At 41.4% G+C, this 18,575-nt stretch overlaps 1 protein-coding gene across 3 annotated transcripts in view; it reads left to right on the forward strand.

Annotated features, from left to right (window-relative positions):
* Positions 1–18,575, forward strand: part of STAT6 (signal transducer and activator of transcription 6) — a 281,497-nt gene that overhangs the window by 242,503 nt on the left and 20,419 nt on the right. For 2 of the 3 annotated variants that reach the window (XM_044284696.1, XM_044284695.1), the window contains exons 17-19: positions 4,733–4,790; positions 6,403–6,501; positions 7,357–7,422. In XM_044284696.1, coding sequence (XP_044140631.1) covers positions 4,733–4,790; positions 6,403–6,501; positions 7,357–7,422 — 223 coding nt within the window. Of the gene's footprint in view, positions 1–4,732; positions 4,791–6,402; positions 6,502–7,356; positions 7,438–18,575 lie in introns of all 3 variants that reach the window. The other variant, XM_044284694.1, reaches the window with a different exon arrangement.

An 18,575-nucleotide genomic window follows, 5' to 3' on the forward strand; every position in this document is an offset into this window, starting at 1 on the left:
TGTCTAGACCAAACAATCACAATAAAATATATGTTATAATGTATAACCGATAAAAAAATGTATAACAGATAAAAAAATTTGCAGAAACACAAATGCCCTATAGTCACACAAGTCTGGGTATATCAAATGTCAAATTCGCTGGATCGAGCTATCTGCATCCGTATCTCCCCTGTGGGGGTGATTAATTAGATCGCAGCTGGCTGAATTTGAGCAGTTTCCCCAGCCTAACTTGATGTCAGCGACAAAGATCGTAGCGTTGTTACAATAATATCTCTGTATATCGTAGTGTCCAAGCCGATAATTACTGAAATGATGAGTTTAGAGGGTATACATCTCTAGTATAGCATTCGAAATGTCCATCCAATCTATGATGTTCTTATTGTGCCAGGTGCGTCCTGTACAATCTCAGCCGTGGTTTCAGCTCCTCCTCTCGTCAGCCTCTCTCAGCTGTCATGTGTTAATTGCTTCCCTTTAAATGCCTCCCCAGAATGCTTTTCTGGGCGGCTTATATTACTTCCTGGAGTGTGTGTGCACGCTGATCTGTCCTCCTGTTTGCTTCAAAGCTAAGTGTACATTTATCTGTTAATATCTGTTTGCTGGATCCCAGGTGACCCTGACTCCCTCCGTGTCTTGTGTAGGGAGCCGGTGGTCGTGTCCCCTCACTATTGTAGGGTGCTCAGGGCTTTATAGTCAAGGTTCGTGGATATGCAAACCTCCACCATTCGGATCTTTGCATAGGCTGAGCAGCCAGGGAAAGTGCCAGGTCTTCTGCAGGGGTCTCCCTTGGTTCCTTAGTTTTTGGATCCAGCAAGTCGTTTATACATGTTGCTTTGCCTTGTTACCTGTACACATTCCGTGACAAGTTCAAACCATTAGTGTAGCTCTCTGATGGATTTCAATGAGGAGTGGAAAGAACAGTCTGCAGAGTCAATGAAACCTGATAAAAGACAAACTGTTAACATTTTTTAATAAAGGAGAATTGGAAAAATGCTATTTAACCCCAAAATAAGTAAAATGCATAATAAAAATGACCCATACGTGTCTATACCCTTTAACTGTTGATAAAAGCTTGTTGGAAGAGATGTACTGCTTGACAACCTAATTCAAAAGACTCTATTTGATAGACCTATATCACTAGCAAACAGAGCGAGCATACAATATGTGCATCCGTATGACTTCCCTGGGGCTCCACTGCCACCCTAAAATGTGGATAATAGTGCTTTTTATTGATAAGGTTGCATTTTAGGGACTGACATAATGAATATCATGGCTCAGAGTATTTATTTTATGCACTTATATAGCGCTGCTACATTCCTCACCGCTTTACAGACATTAGCATCAAGCTGTCCCCAATGGGGCTCACAATGTATAAGTAATCCCTATCAGTATGTCTTTGGAGTGTGGGAGGAAACCCACTCAAACACAGGAGAACATACAAACTCCTTGCAGATGTTGTCCTTTGGTTGGATTCAAACCTAGGACCCCAGCACTGCAAGCCACTAGTGACGAGCAGCATAGGCAATATTTGTTTTTGCGATATTTCAAAAAATTTTAGCAGAATATTTGCAATAAATTTGCAAATTCTAGAATTCATGATCTCCTGTCATTTTCGCAATTGCGCAAATTAGCACTAATGATGCACATATTTTTTGCTCAATACATGCAACTTCACATTTTATCAGGTCTGAGTAGATATTACTGATTGGTGCACTAAGTATTGTTGTGACATCACAGCACTATGTCCGTAGCATGTATGTATGGACAGCAGAGAAACAGTAATTCCTATCACACTACCTAACACCCTGCACTGGAACCTATCAGCTACACTATATCACTATCTGACCTACAGTCACTATCTCCCACTAACTATCTGTATTATATATACATATATATATATATATATATATATGAGCTAAATAACTATCTAATGTAATTGGACAAGGAATAGGATCCAGATGAAAGCACAGAGCACAGCGATGTCACTGCTCTCTCTCAGAACTGTAGAAAATGGCTGCTGGGGAGGTTCTTATATAGTAAGGGGTAGGCAACTTTCCTATTGGTTGCTAGGGATGTTGCTAAGCTCTGACAAAGATATTGCAGCCTTCTCATTGGCCCACAAGCAAGAAGGGAGGTTACTGATGAAAAAAAAATCTAGAATATTTGCCATTATGAATATATAGCACTATATTCTACATCTTCGCGAATTACCAATATTCCCGATAAAAATTTGTGATTAGAATATTCGCAATCAACACTACAAGCCACCAGTGCTAACCGCTGAGCCACATTATCAGAGCAATCTGCTAACATTATATTTGAGGCCCATTCTTGTCTGTGCCTGCTTTTGCTTTGCCATCACAGTGTCTCACAAAACTATAGCCTGTATTATGTGTTCGTAGACATGCAAGTTAGCGATGACTGGGCAGTGTAATACTGCCGCCATCGGGCAATTGGATCCTTCAACAGGTTTAAAGATCATTGTTTGCCGGCGGCAGTTCATGCTGTGTAATCACGATCTGCTTCTGGCAAACAGTGATCAGTATGGGGAGGAGATCGCCACACATAATAGCAGCAGTCTCCTCCCCTAGCGAGCAAGTGGTTACCGGGAGAGAGAGCTTTCCTCCCCGACAATCGCCTGTATGATCTTCGTGTCTAATATAAGCTTAAGTTGTTCATCCCAAAGCTGGATTGGCATTGAGTTTATAGCAGCAAGGAGGAAAAGCAGTAATGCTGTTCCTTATCTCAGTCTGTGATTAATTAAGCAGATTTTTCTAATAATTAGAGAACATATTAGAAAACAAAAACAAATACAGAATTCCCACAGACATGTGAATTCTTGGCCATATTGCATACTGGTTTGGCAATGCCTAACAAAACTGTATTCACAAATATTGATAATTAAAATGATATTCTGGATTTACTGATAAATGTTATATTCAAAGGCTTAAAGGGGTCCTCTCACTTCAGCACCTGGCATTCATCCTGTAGAGAAAGTTAATACCAGGCACTTACTAATGTATTGTGATTGTCCATATTGCCTGCTTTACTGGCCAGATTCATTTTTCCATCACATTATACACTGCTCCTATCCAGGGGTTACGGCCACCCTGCAATCCAGCAGCGGTGGTCGTGCTGCACACTACAGTAAGTGCATTGTAGTAACTTTATCTACATGATAAATGTCATGAAGTGAGACAACCGCTTTAATGATTCTGGTCACCAGGGTGTTACCTCCGCACTGTACATTAGGCAGAAAAAGTAGTAGTTGTCTCTGTGCCACGCATGCAAGTGAAGCAGCTGTGTTCATTTTAGTTGGAAGAGGAGCCTCTCCACAGCCTCCATGTGTGACATTATCATGATCTTCATTAAAGGGGTTGTCTCACTTCAGTAAATGGCATTTATCATGTAGAGAAAGTTAATACAAGGCACTTACTAATGTATTGTGATTGTCCAGATTGCTTCCTTTGCTGGCCAGATTCATTTTTCCATCACATTATACACTTCTCGTTACAACCACTCTGCAATCCTTCAGTGGTGGCCATTCTTGCACACTATAGGAAAAAGCGCTGGCCTATGTGCTTTCCCATGGTCTCAACCACCAGAGAGGCCGGCACTTTTTCCTATAGTGTGCAGGCACGACCACCGCTGCTGGATTGCAGGGTGGTCATAACTGGGGTTGAGCGAGTGTTTTAGCAATCCGAACCCGATTCTTTTAAAAACCACGTTAAGAATATGGGTTCTGTCCGAAGTTTCTGCAAATAATATTAAACTGCAAAAATGATAGAGGCGAGACGCAGTAAGTCTCGCGATAGTTACAGAAACTTCGGAAAAACCTCTAAGGAGGACATATATTTTGCAGTAGGACGGAGCCCATATTGTTAACGAAGATTTTAAAAGAATTGGGTTTAAATACAGCAATACGAACCCGATTCTCTCAACCCTAGTCGTAACCATGGAAACAAGCAGTTTATAATGTGCTGGAAAAATGAATCCGGCCAGCAAAGGAGGCAATATGGACAATCACAATACATTAGTAAGAGCCTGGTATTAACATGATAAATGCCACTTGCTGAAGTGAGACAACCCCTTTAAGCCAGTAAAGCAGCAGCAATCACTCCTGCCTCACTCAGATCACGCACAGGCTAATAAAATGGATGGATAGATAGGAATAGGAAGAGAGAGATAAAGAGATAGAAAGAGAGAAATTTAGAAATACAGAGAGAGATAGATGGAGAGTGATAGAGAGAAACAGACAGAGAGCTAGAATGAAGCTGAGATTGTGAGTGAAGCATACCTTAGGACAGTAAAAAACTGAGGTGTGACGGACATCTTTAGAACCAATTGAAGTCAATAAGGCTATTCACATTTTTTTTTAAACGACCAGTGAATAGCAGCTGTCAAAAAAATAGGGCATGTTCTATCTTTGGCTGTTTTCACAGCCAGGAAGACCCCATTAAAATCAATGAGACCATTTTTAACGGTCACTAGACAGTAGAGCACCCATCTAACTGTTGTTAAAAAAACGGGTACACTAATGAAAAATGGTCTTTTAGGAGTTAAAATTAAAATTCACCTCATCCACTTGCAATCGCGGGGACAGGCGTTCTTCACTTGAGCAGAAGGACCTGTGCTCTCAGCGTGATGACGTCACCATGTGAATGTAGCCATGTACCATAGATTATTTTATGCTGTATCTTTTATCATCTCATCTCTGTTATTTTCAATCCTTTAGAGGTTTCAAGCTGTGGTAATGGATATAAGAAAACTGCTATTGTAGTGAAAGTTGTGGGGTAAGTCTTAAGTCAATGAGCACATAACTGATATAGGACAGTAATATTTGTTTTCTGTTCTGTACATTATAATAGCAGTACCTTGGCGCACAACACTGGCTGTCCTTGTACACAATCATATTCATATCTAATGCAATAAAGTGCAGCAACTGGTTTGATAAGGCCTTTGCCACTGTATGTATGCTGCCATTGTTAAAGGGACACTTCCCTCAGAAAAGGGTATATATTTTTTTTAAACTCATTCATAGAAAGGACATTTTTTGTACAATTTGTGGCGGTTTCTCTCCTTCATTTCAGGAGTATTGTGCCTTTCAAAATGAAATACAAAACATGTTTAGGTCAGCCTATCACCTCCCCTAATCTAAAGCTATATCACACCTGCAGATCAGCAAGGCATGATTACACAGCTCAATCTGATGCCAACAAATAAAGAGTTTTAAGTATGCTGAAAGATTTCAATTACCCAATGAACGAGCGTTTGCTCTTTCATATGGTAATCGGCGGCAGTATTACACTGCCAGATGATCGCTAATGAGAGTTCCTATGAACGCTTGTTACCAATGATCTTGCAGATGTAAAACTCTTCTTCATTAACTCCCCTTCATCATCATTCTTCTGAACCTGATCTGTAATCAAATATCCACACCCCAGAAGCACTACAGATATCAGCTGGGGACGGCTCATGCAGCTTTATATCTCCTCCTCTATTGTGTTAAGATGGCTGGTCCATTGTATAAACCATGCACTTGTTATCTTCTCTGTCACTCCTATCCCCATCTAGATTGTAAGCTCTTGTGAGCAGGATGCTCATTCCTCTTACTTTAATTGTTTAGCCTGTTTGCTGCTATGTTATTTATGACCCCTGATTGTAAAGCTCTGCAGAATATGTTGGCGCTATATAAATAAAGATTGATATTATAAAATAACGTGCTTCTATAGCAAATACGACAAATGATTAAAACTCTCATATAGATAGGTAATCCATAGTCAGCTTACTGCTGCTGTGAGGGGAAGACATTATCTGCAAGATAATTATCTTAATAATTGTAGGTGTAGAATTGAAATAACATTATGATTATTATTTATTAGGTTTTCTGACCTGTAAAATGGTGGCTGCCATTTTGAGAGATTTGTCCGAATTGAATCACAAAGGATTTAGATTTGTCTGAAAACCAAATTTTGGGGAAATTCAACACAAATTTAAATTTAGAATTGATTCACTTATCTTCAGCCATGAGCCACGTACTCCATAACTGAACTGGCTGAGCAAGCTGAAACCTCTTATCTAGTGAATTATAGATATTTCCTTTAAAAAAAAAGTGAAATTGTGACTAGAATTTAATAGACAATTCAGACATTGTTCTCTAATTTTTAATGAGGTGTATAAACCCTAATTTTTGGCCTTTAGCGGCAACACAATACCTTTTTTATATGGGTATTCTGAATGTAGGTAAGCTGTATACAACATATATAATTATGCCTCAGCTTGTACTTGAATATCTGTGAATGAACACAGATATTCATATAGAAAATGAGTAAGTAGATATGGTGTATGTGTGACACAGTGCTTTGTGTATATGTTTTTACATTTATTGTCCTTTCTTTTACACAGCGATGAAGCCGAGGACAGTCAAACGTCCTGGAATGACACAATGCCAATGGAGGGAATCGATAGCCAGCAACCCTCAACAAGCCACAGTGTGCATTATGCGTGAGTGAGAGTCTTCTAGGGCCAGTATCTGTGGAGAACAACCTGCCAAAATGAGTTCATGATAGGTGCACTTATATATAGGGACACATTATGAAAATGTGTCCCTTTTTCTACCACTATAAAGATACAAGGGGGTTAAGGACCAATCTGCTTTTTTTCATGAGGGAACATAGTACACTTGGGGGCACATTTTTTAAGACCGACGTTTTAGATGTCGGTTTTAATAAAGGCCCATAGTTGGTGGAGGATCCGCTGCAGTTATGAAGAGGCGCCCAGCGCCAGTTCTAAATGTGAGACAGCGTCCGAGCTGTCTTACATTTAGACCATTTTCTACACCTGAAACAGGCATAGAAAATGGTAAATGAGATGGCCTGCTGGCCCGTCCCCGCCCACGCCACGCTCACAATTTTAGACCTGGCGTGAGTGGGGCGAAGTCGCATTTGCGCCTTAAATACGCCTAATATTATTATAGTAAAAGACCCCTCTTTGGTTTCAATTTTTTTCAAGTCTTTAATTGATTGTGTCTTTAAAGGGAATCTGTGACTACGTTTTACTGCTGTGATGGCTGGATAGTTTTTATCAGTACACTGACTTTACATTTCGTGCACTGCAGCTGTCACTTGACAGTAAAAATCTAATAAAAATGCCACAAAAAGTCTCGGTATAGTTCTAGTTCTACTATGGGCCTATACTAGATTTCTATGGCAGCTGTTTACACAGATAGTATGGTCATGTCCATGAGGCCTGACATATTTTGATGTCTTATGCCATGTTAAGAATCAGATTTTTCATACAATATGTTTTTCCACACCAGATTTGAGATAAAATAATAACATTATTTAATACATTTTGAAGGTCACCGCCCTACGGTTCACCTGCTGGAAGTCCTGCGCACATAAGCACGCCACAGCTGCTATACAGGTCTGTAGAAAGCAGGTATGAGTTATGGCTGTTATATGTGTACTAGCAGAAGGACCCGGCTTTGCACGGGTATATTTTATCTATTTGATTTAATGTGTGTGTGTTGTTAAAAGATATCAACAGTATCCCACATAACAGTGACCTCTACAGTGCCCCGCCCCCTTAACAGTGAACTCCACAGCCCCCCCACCCCTTAAGGGCTCATGCACACGACCGTTGTTGTTTTGCGGTCCGTTTTTCACGGATCCGTTGTCCCGTATCTGAGTTTTTTTTCCTCCACCATTCCCAGCCCCCTTAACAGTGACCTCCACAGCGACTGCACCTTTAACAGTGACCTCACATAGCGGACCATCCCCTTAACTGTGACCTCCATCGTTCTCTGCCTCCTTAACAGAGACCTCCACAGCACCCACCCCCTTAACAGTGACCTCCACAGCATCTTGCAGGTCATGTGAGGGTGCAATATTTGCATTTTTGGGGGAATATCTCAGGAACGGTATATGCTAGATAGCTGAGACCTAGTCTAAAACCTTCCCGGACACCTGATGTACCTGTGTGCCAAATTTCGTGATTGTAAATGCGATAGTGCTGATTCCTTTTGTGGACATACATAGATACACTCAGCTTTACAGGGAGTGCAGAATTATTAGACAAATGAGTATTTTGACCACATCATCCTCTTTATGCATGTTGTCTTACTCCAAGCTGTATAGGCTTGAAAGCCTACTACCAATTAAGCATATTAGGTGATGTGCATCTCTGTAATGAGAAGGGGTGTGGTCTAATGACATCAACACCCTATATCAGGTGTGCATAATTATTAGGCAACTTTCTTTTCTTTTGGCAAAATGGGTCAAAAGAAGGACTTGACAGGCTCAGAAAAGTCAAAAATAGTGAGATATCTTGCAGAGGGATGCAGCACTCTTAAAATTGCAAAGCTTCTGAAGCGTGATCATCGAACAATCAAGCGTTTCATTCAAAATAGTCAACAGGGTCGCAAGAAGCGTGTGGAAAAACCAAGGCGCAAAATAACTGCCCATGAACTGAGAAAAGTCAAGCGTGCAGCTGCCAAGATGCCACTTGCCACCAGTTTGGCCATATTTCAGAGCTGCAACATCACTGGAGTGCCCAAAAGCACAAGGTGTGCAATACTCAGAGACATGGCCAAGGTAAGAAAGGCTGAAAGACGACCACCACTGAACAAGACACACAAGCTGAAACGTCAAGACTGGGCCAAGAAATATCTCAAGACTGATTTTTCTAAGGTTTTATGGACTGATGAAATGAGAGTGAGTCTTGATGGGCCAGATGGATGGGCCCGTGGTTGGATTGGTAAAGGGCAGAGAGCTCCAGTCCGACTCAGACGCCAGCAAGGTGGAGGTGGAGTACTGGTTTGGGCTGGTATCATCAAAGATGAGCTTGTGGGGCCTTTTCGGGTTGAGGATGGAGTCAAGCTCAACTCCCAGTCCTACTGCCAGTTTCTGGAAGACACCTTCTTCAAGCAGTGGTACAGGAAGAAGTCTGCATCCTTCAAGAAAAACATGATTTTCATGCAGGACAATGCTCCATCACACGCGTCCAAGTACTCCACAGCGTGGCTGGCAAGAAAGGGTATAAAAGAAGAAAATCTAATGACATGGCCTCCTTGTTCACCTGATCTGAACCCCATTGAGAACCTGTGGTCTATCATCAAATGTGAGATTTACAAGGAGGGAAAACAGTACACCTCTCTGAACAGTGTCTGGGAGGCTGTGGTTGCTGCTGCACGCAATGTTGATGGTGAACAGATCAAAACACTGACAGAATCCATGGATGGCAGGCTTTTGAGTGTCCTTGCAAAGAAAGGTGGCTATATTGGTCACTGATTTGTTTTTGTATGTCAGAAATGTATATTTGTAAATGTTGAGATGTTATATTGGTTTCACTGGTAAAAATAAATAATTGAAATGGGTATATATTTGTTTTTTGTTAAGTTGCCTAATAATTATGCACAGTAATAGTCACCTGCACACACAGATATCCCCCTAAAATAGCTAAAACTAAAAACAAACTAAAAACTACTTCGAAAAATATTCAGCTTTGATATTAATGAGTTTTTTGGGTTCATTGAGAACATGGTTGTTGTTCAATAATAAAATTAATCCTCAAAAATACAACTTGCCTAATAATTCTGCACTCCCTGTATATATTACTGTAGATTCTGATATTCATCATCATGTAGTAGTATTCAGTAGTATATATATTATTCAACAGGTTCATATTAATTAAATCAGCAGCAATATCACTATTCTTCTGTAAAATTTTAAAAAAATTATTTATTGTATGGGACAAATTCTGACTCATTATGCAAGGGAAGTACTATTTTAATTAACTTTATATTTTATGCTATTAAAATGTTGTTCCACGTAGAGCCTATGCCAGGTGTATTTTCATACTCGAAATATAAAATATAAAAATAGTAGGGCACACCAGCACCTGGATTTCACACGGAGAGTTTAGATACGATAATATGTATTTATTAAACACAAAAAACAATCTATTCCGACATATTATAATGCATAGATAAAATCTATAAAAGACATAGATACAGTGGGTATGTGAATATAAAAATATAAAATATAATATAAAACAGAAATAAAAATTCCTTATATTGACCTATGGGTCAGAGTCTTTTGAGACAAAAGGACTTCACGTGCTCGGCAATAAATTGTTGCTGCAAAGTCAGTAAAATAAATTCACTATTGGTAATAGAATAGATAGGTCGCAGTTGTTTTACTCACTGTTTCGACACTGACGATTTAATTGTAACACTGGTGGCGTCCCATGAGTGATACTATTCTTAATGCGTTACGGTGTAATAGGAATTTCCACCGAGTCTATTTGAATATCAGGTCCGGGATCTTCAGTGATGTAAGAAGCTGTGCTGTCGTAGAAGCCGCTCAGTGGTATCTTAATGCTGCGCTGTTTGTTTATATCACGCAAGCTGTAGAGTCACCAAATGCGCTTCCCATAAGTTACCGACAGGTATCCAGCTTTCCTTTATGAAAGTATATTCTCACCGATCCCTTGGCTGTTGGTTCCTTTTCTTTAAGCGCTTTAATCTTCTAATTCTGTGTCTTATTTCATGGGATTTACCATACGCGTTTCAGAGTGCTCCGACTCCTTCCTCAGTGGCTAAATTTCCCATAGAAATGACCCATTTTTATATCCACCTACACAGGTGCAGTCTGAATTAATTAGCTTCCATTGTGTGCAGGAAATGACGTGAATGGTTGGATTTCACAATATGCCGCATCTTGGATTTCACAATATAAGAACATATATAGCTAGTTTTAATCTATATTAAAAACTTATTAAATAAACAGGTGAATAGATATATCACTAAAAAATTCAATTAATATATGCAATGTCGGAAATGACCTTATATTATACATTTAGTGGGATAGAGTAGGAGAGCTGGATTGAAACCGCATCGCTTACTAGGCGATAATTCTACATTTTACACACTGCGGTTTTCAATGTCTACTTGCGTTTTTACTATAATTCAGCTATTACAATGTAGCAAGACTAAATCAGATATATAGCGTCTTTCCCAAAGGCTTACTACATATACAAAAATACATACACAAATGTAGTATATGTAATTTTTCTTTTTCTTTTCCAAAATAATACGTAAAGGTATAATAATATGTTCACACAGGTGTTCGGGCAAATCTTCAAAGAAGTATAGTGAGTAGGTGAAGTTTCTCCACCGAGGGGGGGTCCGGGCAGTCATAATAACCCACGGGACCCCCCTCGGTAGAGGAACTCCACCCCCCAGCGACCTCATAGGAATCCATATATTTCTATCTCAGCATTTAATCCTGCTGGTAGCAGAGTATCGAAGTCAAAGATGTATCTGGACTCAATTCTCGACATTTTTTTAATATGGTTCCCGCCCCTCCAATCTACTTCTACTTTTTCAAGTGCGGAGAAGGTCAGTCCTTCTGGATTTTGATTATGGGAGGTCTTAAAATGGGTAGATAAAGTGTGCTTCTCATAACCCTTCCTTATATTTGAAATATGTTCGGCTATACGAACTTTTAGTTGTCTTTTAGTTCTGCCCACATATTGTCTTTTACAGGGACATTGTATAATATAGATTACACTATTGGAATTACATGTAAGGAAGTCTTTGATTGTATGTTGATGGGTGTTTGTGGTAGACTTTATTATAGATGTCTTTTTCGGGAAAGTGGTATTCTTACACCCCATACACTTTCCACATCGGAAAAAACCCACGGTATTTGTCCATTTTTGTATGGAAGAATCCACTGTAATTTTATTCTTTTTAGGGATAGTGGGTGCTACCATTAAAGCTAAATTTGGCGCTTTAGTAAAAGTGACCTGCGGAAAATGTGGCACTAGATGACCTATCGTTTTATCCTTATTTATAAAGTGCCAATGCTTGTTTATTATATATTTCACCTTTTTATGATGAGTGTTAAAAGGTAAAATAAGCCTTATATTTTCATCTTTACATTCTCTTTTACTTTTTATATCAAAGAAAGACTTTCGATCCATTTGTCTAACTGTATTTAATGCTATATCAAGGATTTCTTCAGGGTATTGTTTATCAGAGAATTGGTTTTTCATAATTAAGGCCTCTTCTTCAAAATCCTCTATTTTGGAACAGTTCCTCCTAATTCGTCTAAATTGTCCCGTTGGTATATTTAGGAGCCATTGAGGCAGGTGACAGCTATTATATAGGATATAGCTATTTTTTGCAGTAGGTTTTCGATATGTATTACATATTAATTTTGTATCCTCTATTTTAATTTGTAAATCTAAGAACTCCACCATCTTCTGGCTAGTCTTTCCTGTGAACCGTAAATTATAGTCATTTTTGTTAATATCCTCTAGAAATTTATCTAAAGATGCCTGATTCCCTTTCCATATGAAGAGGACATCGTCGATGTACCTCTTCCACAGCACCAGGTCTGTCCCCAGCCTCGGATCAATTTCCCTCTGTTCCCAACTAGCCATAAACAAATTGGCATAGCTGGGGGCAAACCTGGTGCCCATCGCAGTGCCACATATTTGTAAATACATATCTGAGTCAAACCAAAAATAATTATGATCCAGAATGTATTGAGTGACTGTCTGCAAGTATTTTATTTGTTCTGTGGGTAATTGGCTATTTTCTTGCAATTGTTGGCCCATGGCATCTATCCCCTGTTTATGGTTTATTATTGTATATAAGGACTGTACGTCCAGTGTTCCTATCGTCCATTCGGGGTTGTATTTTAATTTCTCTACTATTTGTATTACGGAGGTTGTGTCCTTTATATAGGATTTAGTCTTTTTGACTGCTGGTTGTAGATGTTTATCTATATAGTGTGATAGGTTCGCAGTAAGCGAGTCTATCCCAGAAATTATCGGTCGTCCAGGTGGATTAATAGGGTCTTTGTGTAACTTAGGTATACAGTAGAATACAGGCAATCTACATTGACTATTCGTAATATAATGATGTTCCTGATGTGTCAGAATTCCTAATTTTTGTCCTTCTTCACATAGGCTCATTAACTGTTTTTGGAATTCTGTAGTGGGGTCAGTGCGTAGACGTTTATACGTAGTTGTATCTGACAGTTGTCTAGTGCATTCCTTTTTATAGTTCTCTGCATTCCACACTACAATAGCTCCGCCTTTATCCGCTGGTCTTATTATAATTTTATTATCTTTTTGTAATTGTTTTATTGCCTGCATCTCCGTCTTTGATAGATTATTCTCTCTATTACTACCAATTTTTATTTTCCTAATATCGAATTCAACTGCTTGTCTAAAAGCTATCATCTCCTCACTTATCTCTTGACGTGGGTATTTTACTGATTTACTCTTTACATCCGTGTGGACATATTTTCTTCCCTCTATTGGGTTCGCTCCATTCACTATTGGGTTCTTGATGAAATATTTCTTTAGGCATAATTTTCTAATATATTTCTCTATGCCTATTAATGTGTCAAATTTATTTAATTGGTTGGATGGTGCAAATTTCAGACCTTTATTTAATAATGTTATCTGTGCAGAAGTGAGAATAGTAGTACTCAAATTAACAATAGCATCAGAATTAGCTAATTGTAATGATTGTTGTGCTTTCTTTTGTTTGAGTCCTCTACGTAATTTCCTTTTTCGTGTCTTTGTGATTTGTATTGGTGTCTCTGTGTGTTCTGAGGTTCCTCGTGACGTGTTCGTGATTGTGGTACTTTGTGTTGATAATGTGTTCTGTTGTAGTATTGGTCCCGACTGACATCCCTGTGTCTTAGATTGTATCTGTGTGTTGGGGACTCTATCTGTATTGGATGTGAATGGGGTGATCGTCTTGGTGTTTTCTGTTGTGATCTTACTTTGTGATGGGGTGGGGTTTGGTCTAAAAAATGGTTCTCCGTAAATATTTCATATCTATTTGAAGTTGGTATATTAAAATCTCCTTGATCTTGATTATGTATTTTCATACTCACCTTTGTATTTATTAGTAATCCAGCTATCATAATTGGCATTTTAGAATGTAAAAGTCTACAAACACTATGGGTAACTACTGTTGTTTTTTGTATGAACATGTACAATTCATTCGGAAAGTCTTCAGAAACATTTTCACATTTAGATGTTGCAGCATTGTGTTAAAAACAACAAAAAAAACAAAAGCAAGTTTTACCACATCCATCTTTACTCAATACAGTAAGAAAGTGAAAATAGAATTTATTAAAAAGGAAAAGCTAAACTTTCACATAAGTATTCAGACCCTTTACTGTTACACATGAAATTTAGCTCTGGGTCCTCAAGATGCTTCTACACCTTGGAGTCCACCTATGGTAAATTCAGTTGATTGGGCTTGTTTTGGAATGACACATCCAGATAATGTAAGTAAGGTCTCACAGCTGACAATGCATATCAGAGCAAAAACCACTGTCATGAGGAGGAAAAAATGGCATGCAGAGCCCAGAGACATAATTGTGTGGATACATAGATTTGGAGAAGGTTACAAAAAAATTCAGCTGCACTTCCCAAGAACACATTGGCCTCCATAATTCTTAAATGGAAGAAGTTTGAAACAACCAGGACTACTCTTACAGCTGGCCATCCAACCAAACTAAGTTATGAGGGGAAAATTATTGGTAAGAAAGGTGACAAAGAACCGAATGGTCACTCTGGATGAGCTCCAAAGATCCTGTGTGCAGATGAGAGAAACTTCCAGAAGGTCAACCATCACTGCAACACTCCACCAACCTGGGCTCTATGACGGAGTAGCCATAAAGAAGCCTCTCCTCAGTAAAAGACAGATGAAATCCCACCTACAGTTTGCAAAAAATCACCTAAAGGACTATCAGACTGAGAGAAATCAAGATTGAACTTTTTGGGCTGAGTATTAAGTGTAATTTCTGGAGGAAACCAGGCAATGCTCATCACTTTCCCAATACCATCCCTACAATGAAGCATGGTGGTGTCAGCATCATGCTGTAGGGGTGTTTTATAGCAACTGCGGCAAGGAGAATGGTTAGAGTTGACCAAAGTACAGAGGTATTCTTAATGAAAACCTGATCCAGAGTGCTGGATTTGAGACTGGGTAAAAGGTTCACCTTCCAACAACACAATGACCCTAAACACACAGCCAAGAAAACACAGGAGTGGCTCAGGAATGACTCAGGTGGCCTAACCAGATGTCACAGTGGGGAGGGGGAAACTACCCACCATATAGGACTTTGTGGCACATACTGTCCACAAAGGCCCGTACGGTGGGGACTTTCCCCCACTGTGACAGTATGTTCCACAAAGGCCACTCTGTTTGTGGCCTTCAGAAGAGGGCTCAGCATGTGTTGCCTGCCGTTTTCTGGCACACATGCTTATCCTCCGGGGGGAGGGTGAAAGGAGAGATTCTGTAACAATGCGTTTCATGGTGACTGGTGTTGCCGTTGTTTTGTGAACCGTTACCTATGTTGGAATCTCTCCTCGTCCACTCTCTGTGGTTCCGGACTTTGGGGCCGTTTTGCTGGTTGCATCTCTGTTGTGCTGGCTGTGGTGTATGCTGGTTCGGGGATGTTTGCTGGCAGCGACCTTGGGTCTGAACCATGCCTGAGGTGGATGCAGTGTCAGTGCGGTCTTTCTGAGCTGTTTGTTGGCTGGCTGGCCAGTTCCTTGTTGGTTGTTCCGGCATGCTGGCAGCAGTCTTGGGGAGACTTGCTTGCATTGAAGCCAATTCTGTTCTCCCCCCCCCCCCCCTGTTCTTGTGGGTCCCCACACTAGCTTCCCCTTTTTGATTTGGGAGGGGTGGGAGTTTAACGGCCTTTTGTGTACACCGTGACACGGTTGCCATGCATGCTGTTGCCAGTGGCAACGTGTTTTGGTTGCAGCATGTAGTTGCATCCTCCTTTCTCCTGGGGCCTTACCTGTCTGGTGTTGGAGGGCTGGCTATGAGCTGTGCGCTGCGATTGGCCAGCAGTGCAGCAAGGGACACGCCTCCTACAAAAAATCAGTCAGAGGGAGCGCAGACACCGGAGCCTATACCGGGCGAACGGAGCGGCGCCCAGGCATACTAGTAAGTGCAGGGGGACCCCTGGGCGCCGCTCTGCCCACTGATCTAGTTAGTTTTTAGTTTGTACAGTAGTGAAAGGTCCTCTTTAACTTTTTTTTCCTTTAAAAATCTAACCTGTGTAGGAAAGATTATAGATCACATACTTACCTTCGACAGTGCAGCCATTCCTGAGATCTGCCTCCCGGTCACTTGGTCCCTCCAGATGGCTTTTCTTGGCTTCCAGCCAAAGTCCATATTCTTATCACCCCTGTCTTCGCTTCCTTTCTCCAGCAGGAGATGAATCATCACTAGTGACGTCACCGCCTCCTGCTGGAGAATGCGGTGGTCGGCAGTCTTCACAGCTCACTAGGCTGAATGCAGGCTTCTATGTGAAGCCTGTACTGACTCCTGCACAGCGCAATGTAAGTGCTGTGCAGGAGTGACAGCATAGCGATCAGCCACAGAGGCTGTTAGCTATGCTGTGCATCTCACTGGGGGAACTGACTGGCACATGGGGGAGTACTGGATAGTACTAGGTGACACTGGATGGCACAAGGGGGCACTGGCTGACAAATAGGGGGCATTAGATGGCACTAGGGGCACTGGATAGAACTGTTATGGGGCACTGTGGATGTCACTGTTATAGGGGCACTGTGGATGTCACTGTTATAGGGGCACTGTGGATGTCACTGTTATAGGGGCACTGTGGATGTCACTGTTATAGGGGCACTGTGGATGTCACTGTTATAGGGGCACTTTGGATGTCACTGTTAAGGGGGCACTGTGGATGTCACTGTTAAGGGGGCACTGTGGATGTCACTGTTAAGGAGGCACTGTGGATGTCACTGTTATGGGGGCACTGTGGATGTCACTGTTATGAGGGCACTGTGGATGTCACTGTTATGGGGGCACTGTGGATGTCGCTGTTATGGGCGCTGAGTATAAGTGATAGGGCTCGTGCTCACAACCGTATCCGCGTGTGATTCTCATTTTTTTGCAGTCCTATTGAGTTCTATGGGTTTTAGATCAGCATTATAAGGACCAGAATAGGACATGTTCTATCTTTCGCAGAACTAACATACAGATGTGGAAAGCACATGGACGTCATCAGTGTGTTTTTTACATCTGTATGTCAGTTCCAGCTATGCTGTGCATCTCACTGGGGGAACTGATTGGCACATGGGGGAGTACTGGATGGTACTAGGGGACACTGGATGGCACAATGGGGCACTGGCTGACAAATAGGGGGCATTGGATGGCACTAGGGGCAATGGATAGCACTGTTATGGGGCACTAAGGATGTCACTGTTATGAGGGCACTGTGGATGTCACTGTTATAGGGGCACTGTGGATGTCACTGTTATAGGGGAACTGTGGATGTCACTGTTATAGGGGCACTGTGGATGTCACTGTTATAGGGGCACTGTGGATGTCACTGTGAAGGGGGCACTGTGGATGTCACTGTGAAGGGGGCACTGTGGATGTCACTGTGAAGGGGGCACTGTGGATGTCACTGTGAAGGGGGCACTGTGGATGTCACTGTGAAGGGGGCACTGTGGATGTCACTGTGAAGGGGGCACTGTGGATGTCACTGTGACGGGGGCACTGTGGATGTCACTGTTATGGGCGCTGAGTATAAGTGATAGGGCTCGTGCTCACAACCGTATCCGCGTGTGATTCTCATTTTTTTGCAGTCCTATTGAGTTCTATGGGTTTTAGATCTGCATTATAAGGACCGGAATAGGACATGTTCTATCTTTCGCAGAACTAACATACAGATGTGGAAAGCACATGGACGTCATCGGTGTGTTTTTTACATCTGTATGTCAGTTCCAGCTATGCTGTGCATCTCACTGGGGGAACTGATTGGCACATGGGGGAGTACTGGATGGTACTAGGGGACACTGGATGGCACAATGGGGCACTGGCTGACAAATAGGGGGCATTGGATGGCACTAGGGGCAATGGATAGCACTGTTATGGGGCACTAAGGATGTCACTGTTATGAGGGCACTGTGGATGTCACTGTTATGAGGGCACTGTGGATGTCACTGTTATAGGGGCACTGTGGATGTCACTGTTATAGGGGAACTGTGGATGTCACTGTGAAGGGGGCACTGTGGATGTCACTGTGAAGGGGGCACTGTGGATGTCACTGTGAAGGGGGCACTGTGGATGTCACTGTGAAGGGGGCACTGTGGATGTCACTGTGAAGGGGGCACTGTGGATGTCACTGTGAAGGGGGCACTGTGGATGTCACTGTGAAGGGGGCACTGTGGATGTCACTGTGAAGGGGGCACTGTGGATGTCACTGTGAAGGGGGCACTGTGGATGTCACTGTGAAGGGGGCACTGTGGATGTCACTGTGAAGGGGGCACTGTGGATGTCATTGTTATGAGGGCACTGTGGATGTCACTGTTATGGGCGCTGAGTATAAGTGATAGGGCTCGTGCTCACAACCATATCCGCGTGTGATTCTCATTTTTTTGCAGTCCTATTGAGTTCTATGGGTTTTAGATCCGCATTATAAGGACTGGAATAGGACATGTTCTATCTTTCGCAGAACTGACATACAGATGTGGAAAGCACATGGACGTCATCAGTGTGT

Source organism: Bufo gargarizans, chromosome 3 (assembly GCF_014858855.1).
Source record: "Bufo gargarizans isolate SCDJY-AF-19 chromosome 3, ASM1485885v1, whole genome shotgun sequence".
NCBI classification, from domain to species: domain Eukaryota; kingdom Metazoa; phylum Chordata; class Amphibia; order Anura; family Bufonidae; genus Bufo; species Bufo gargarizans.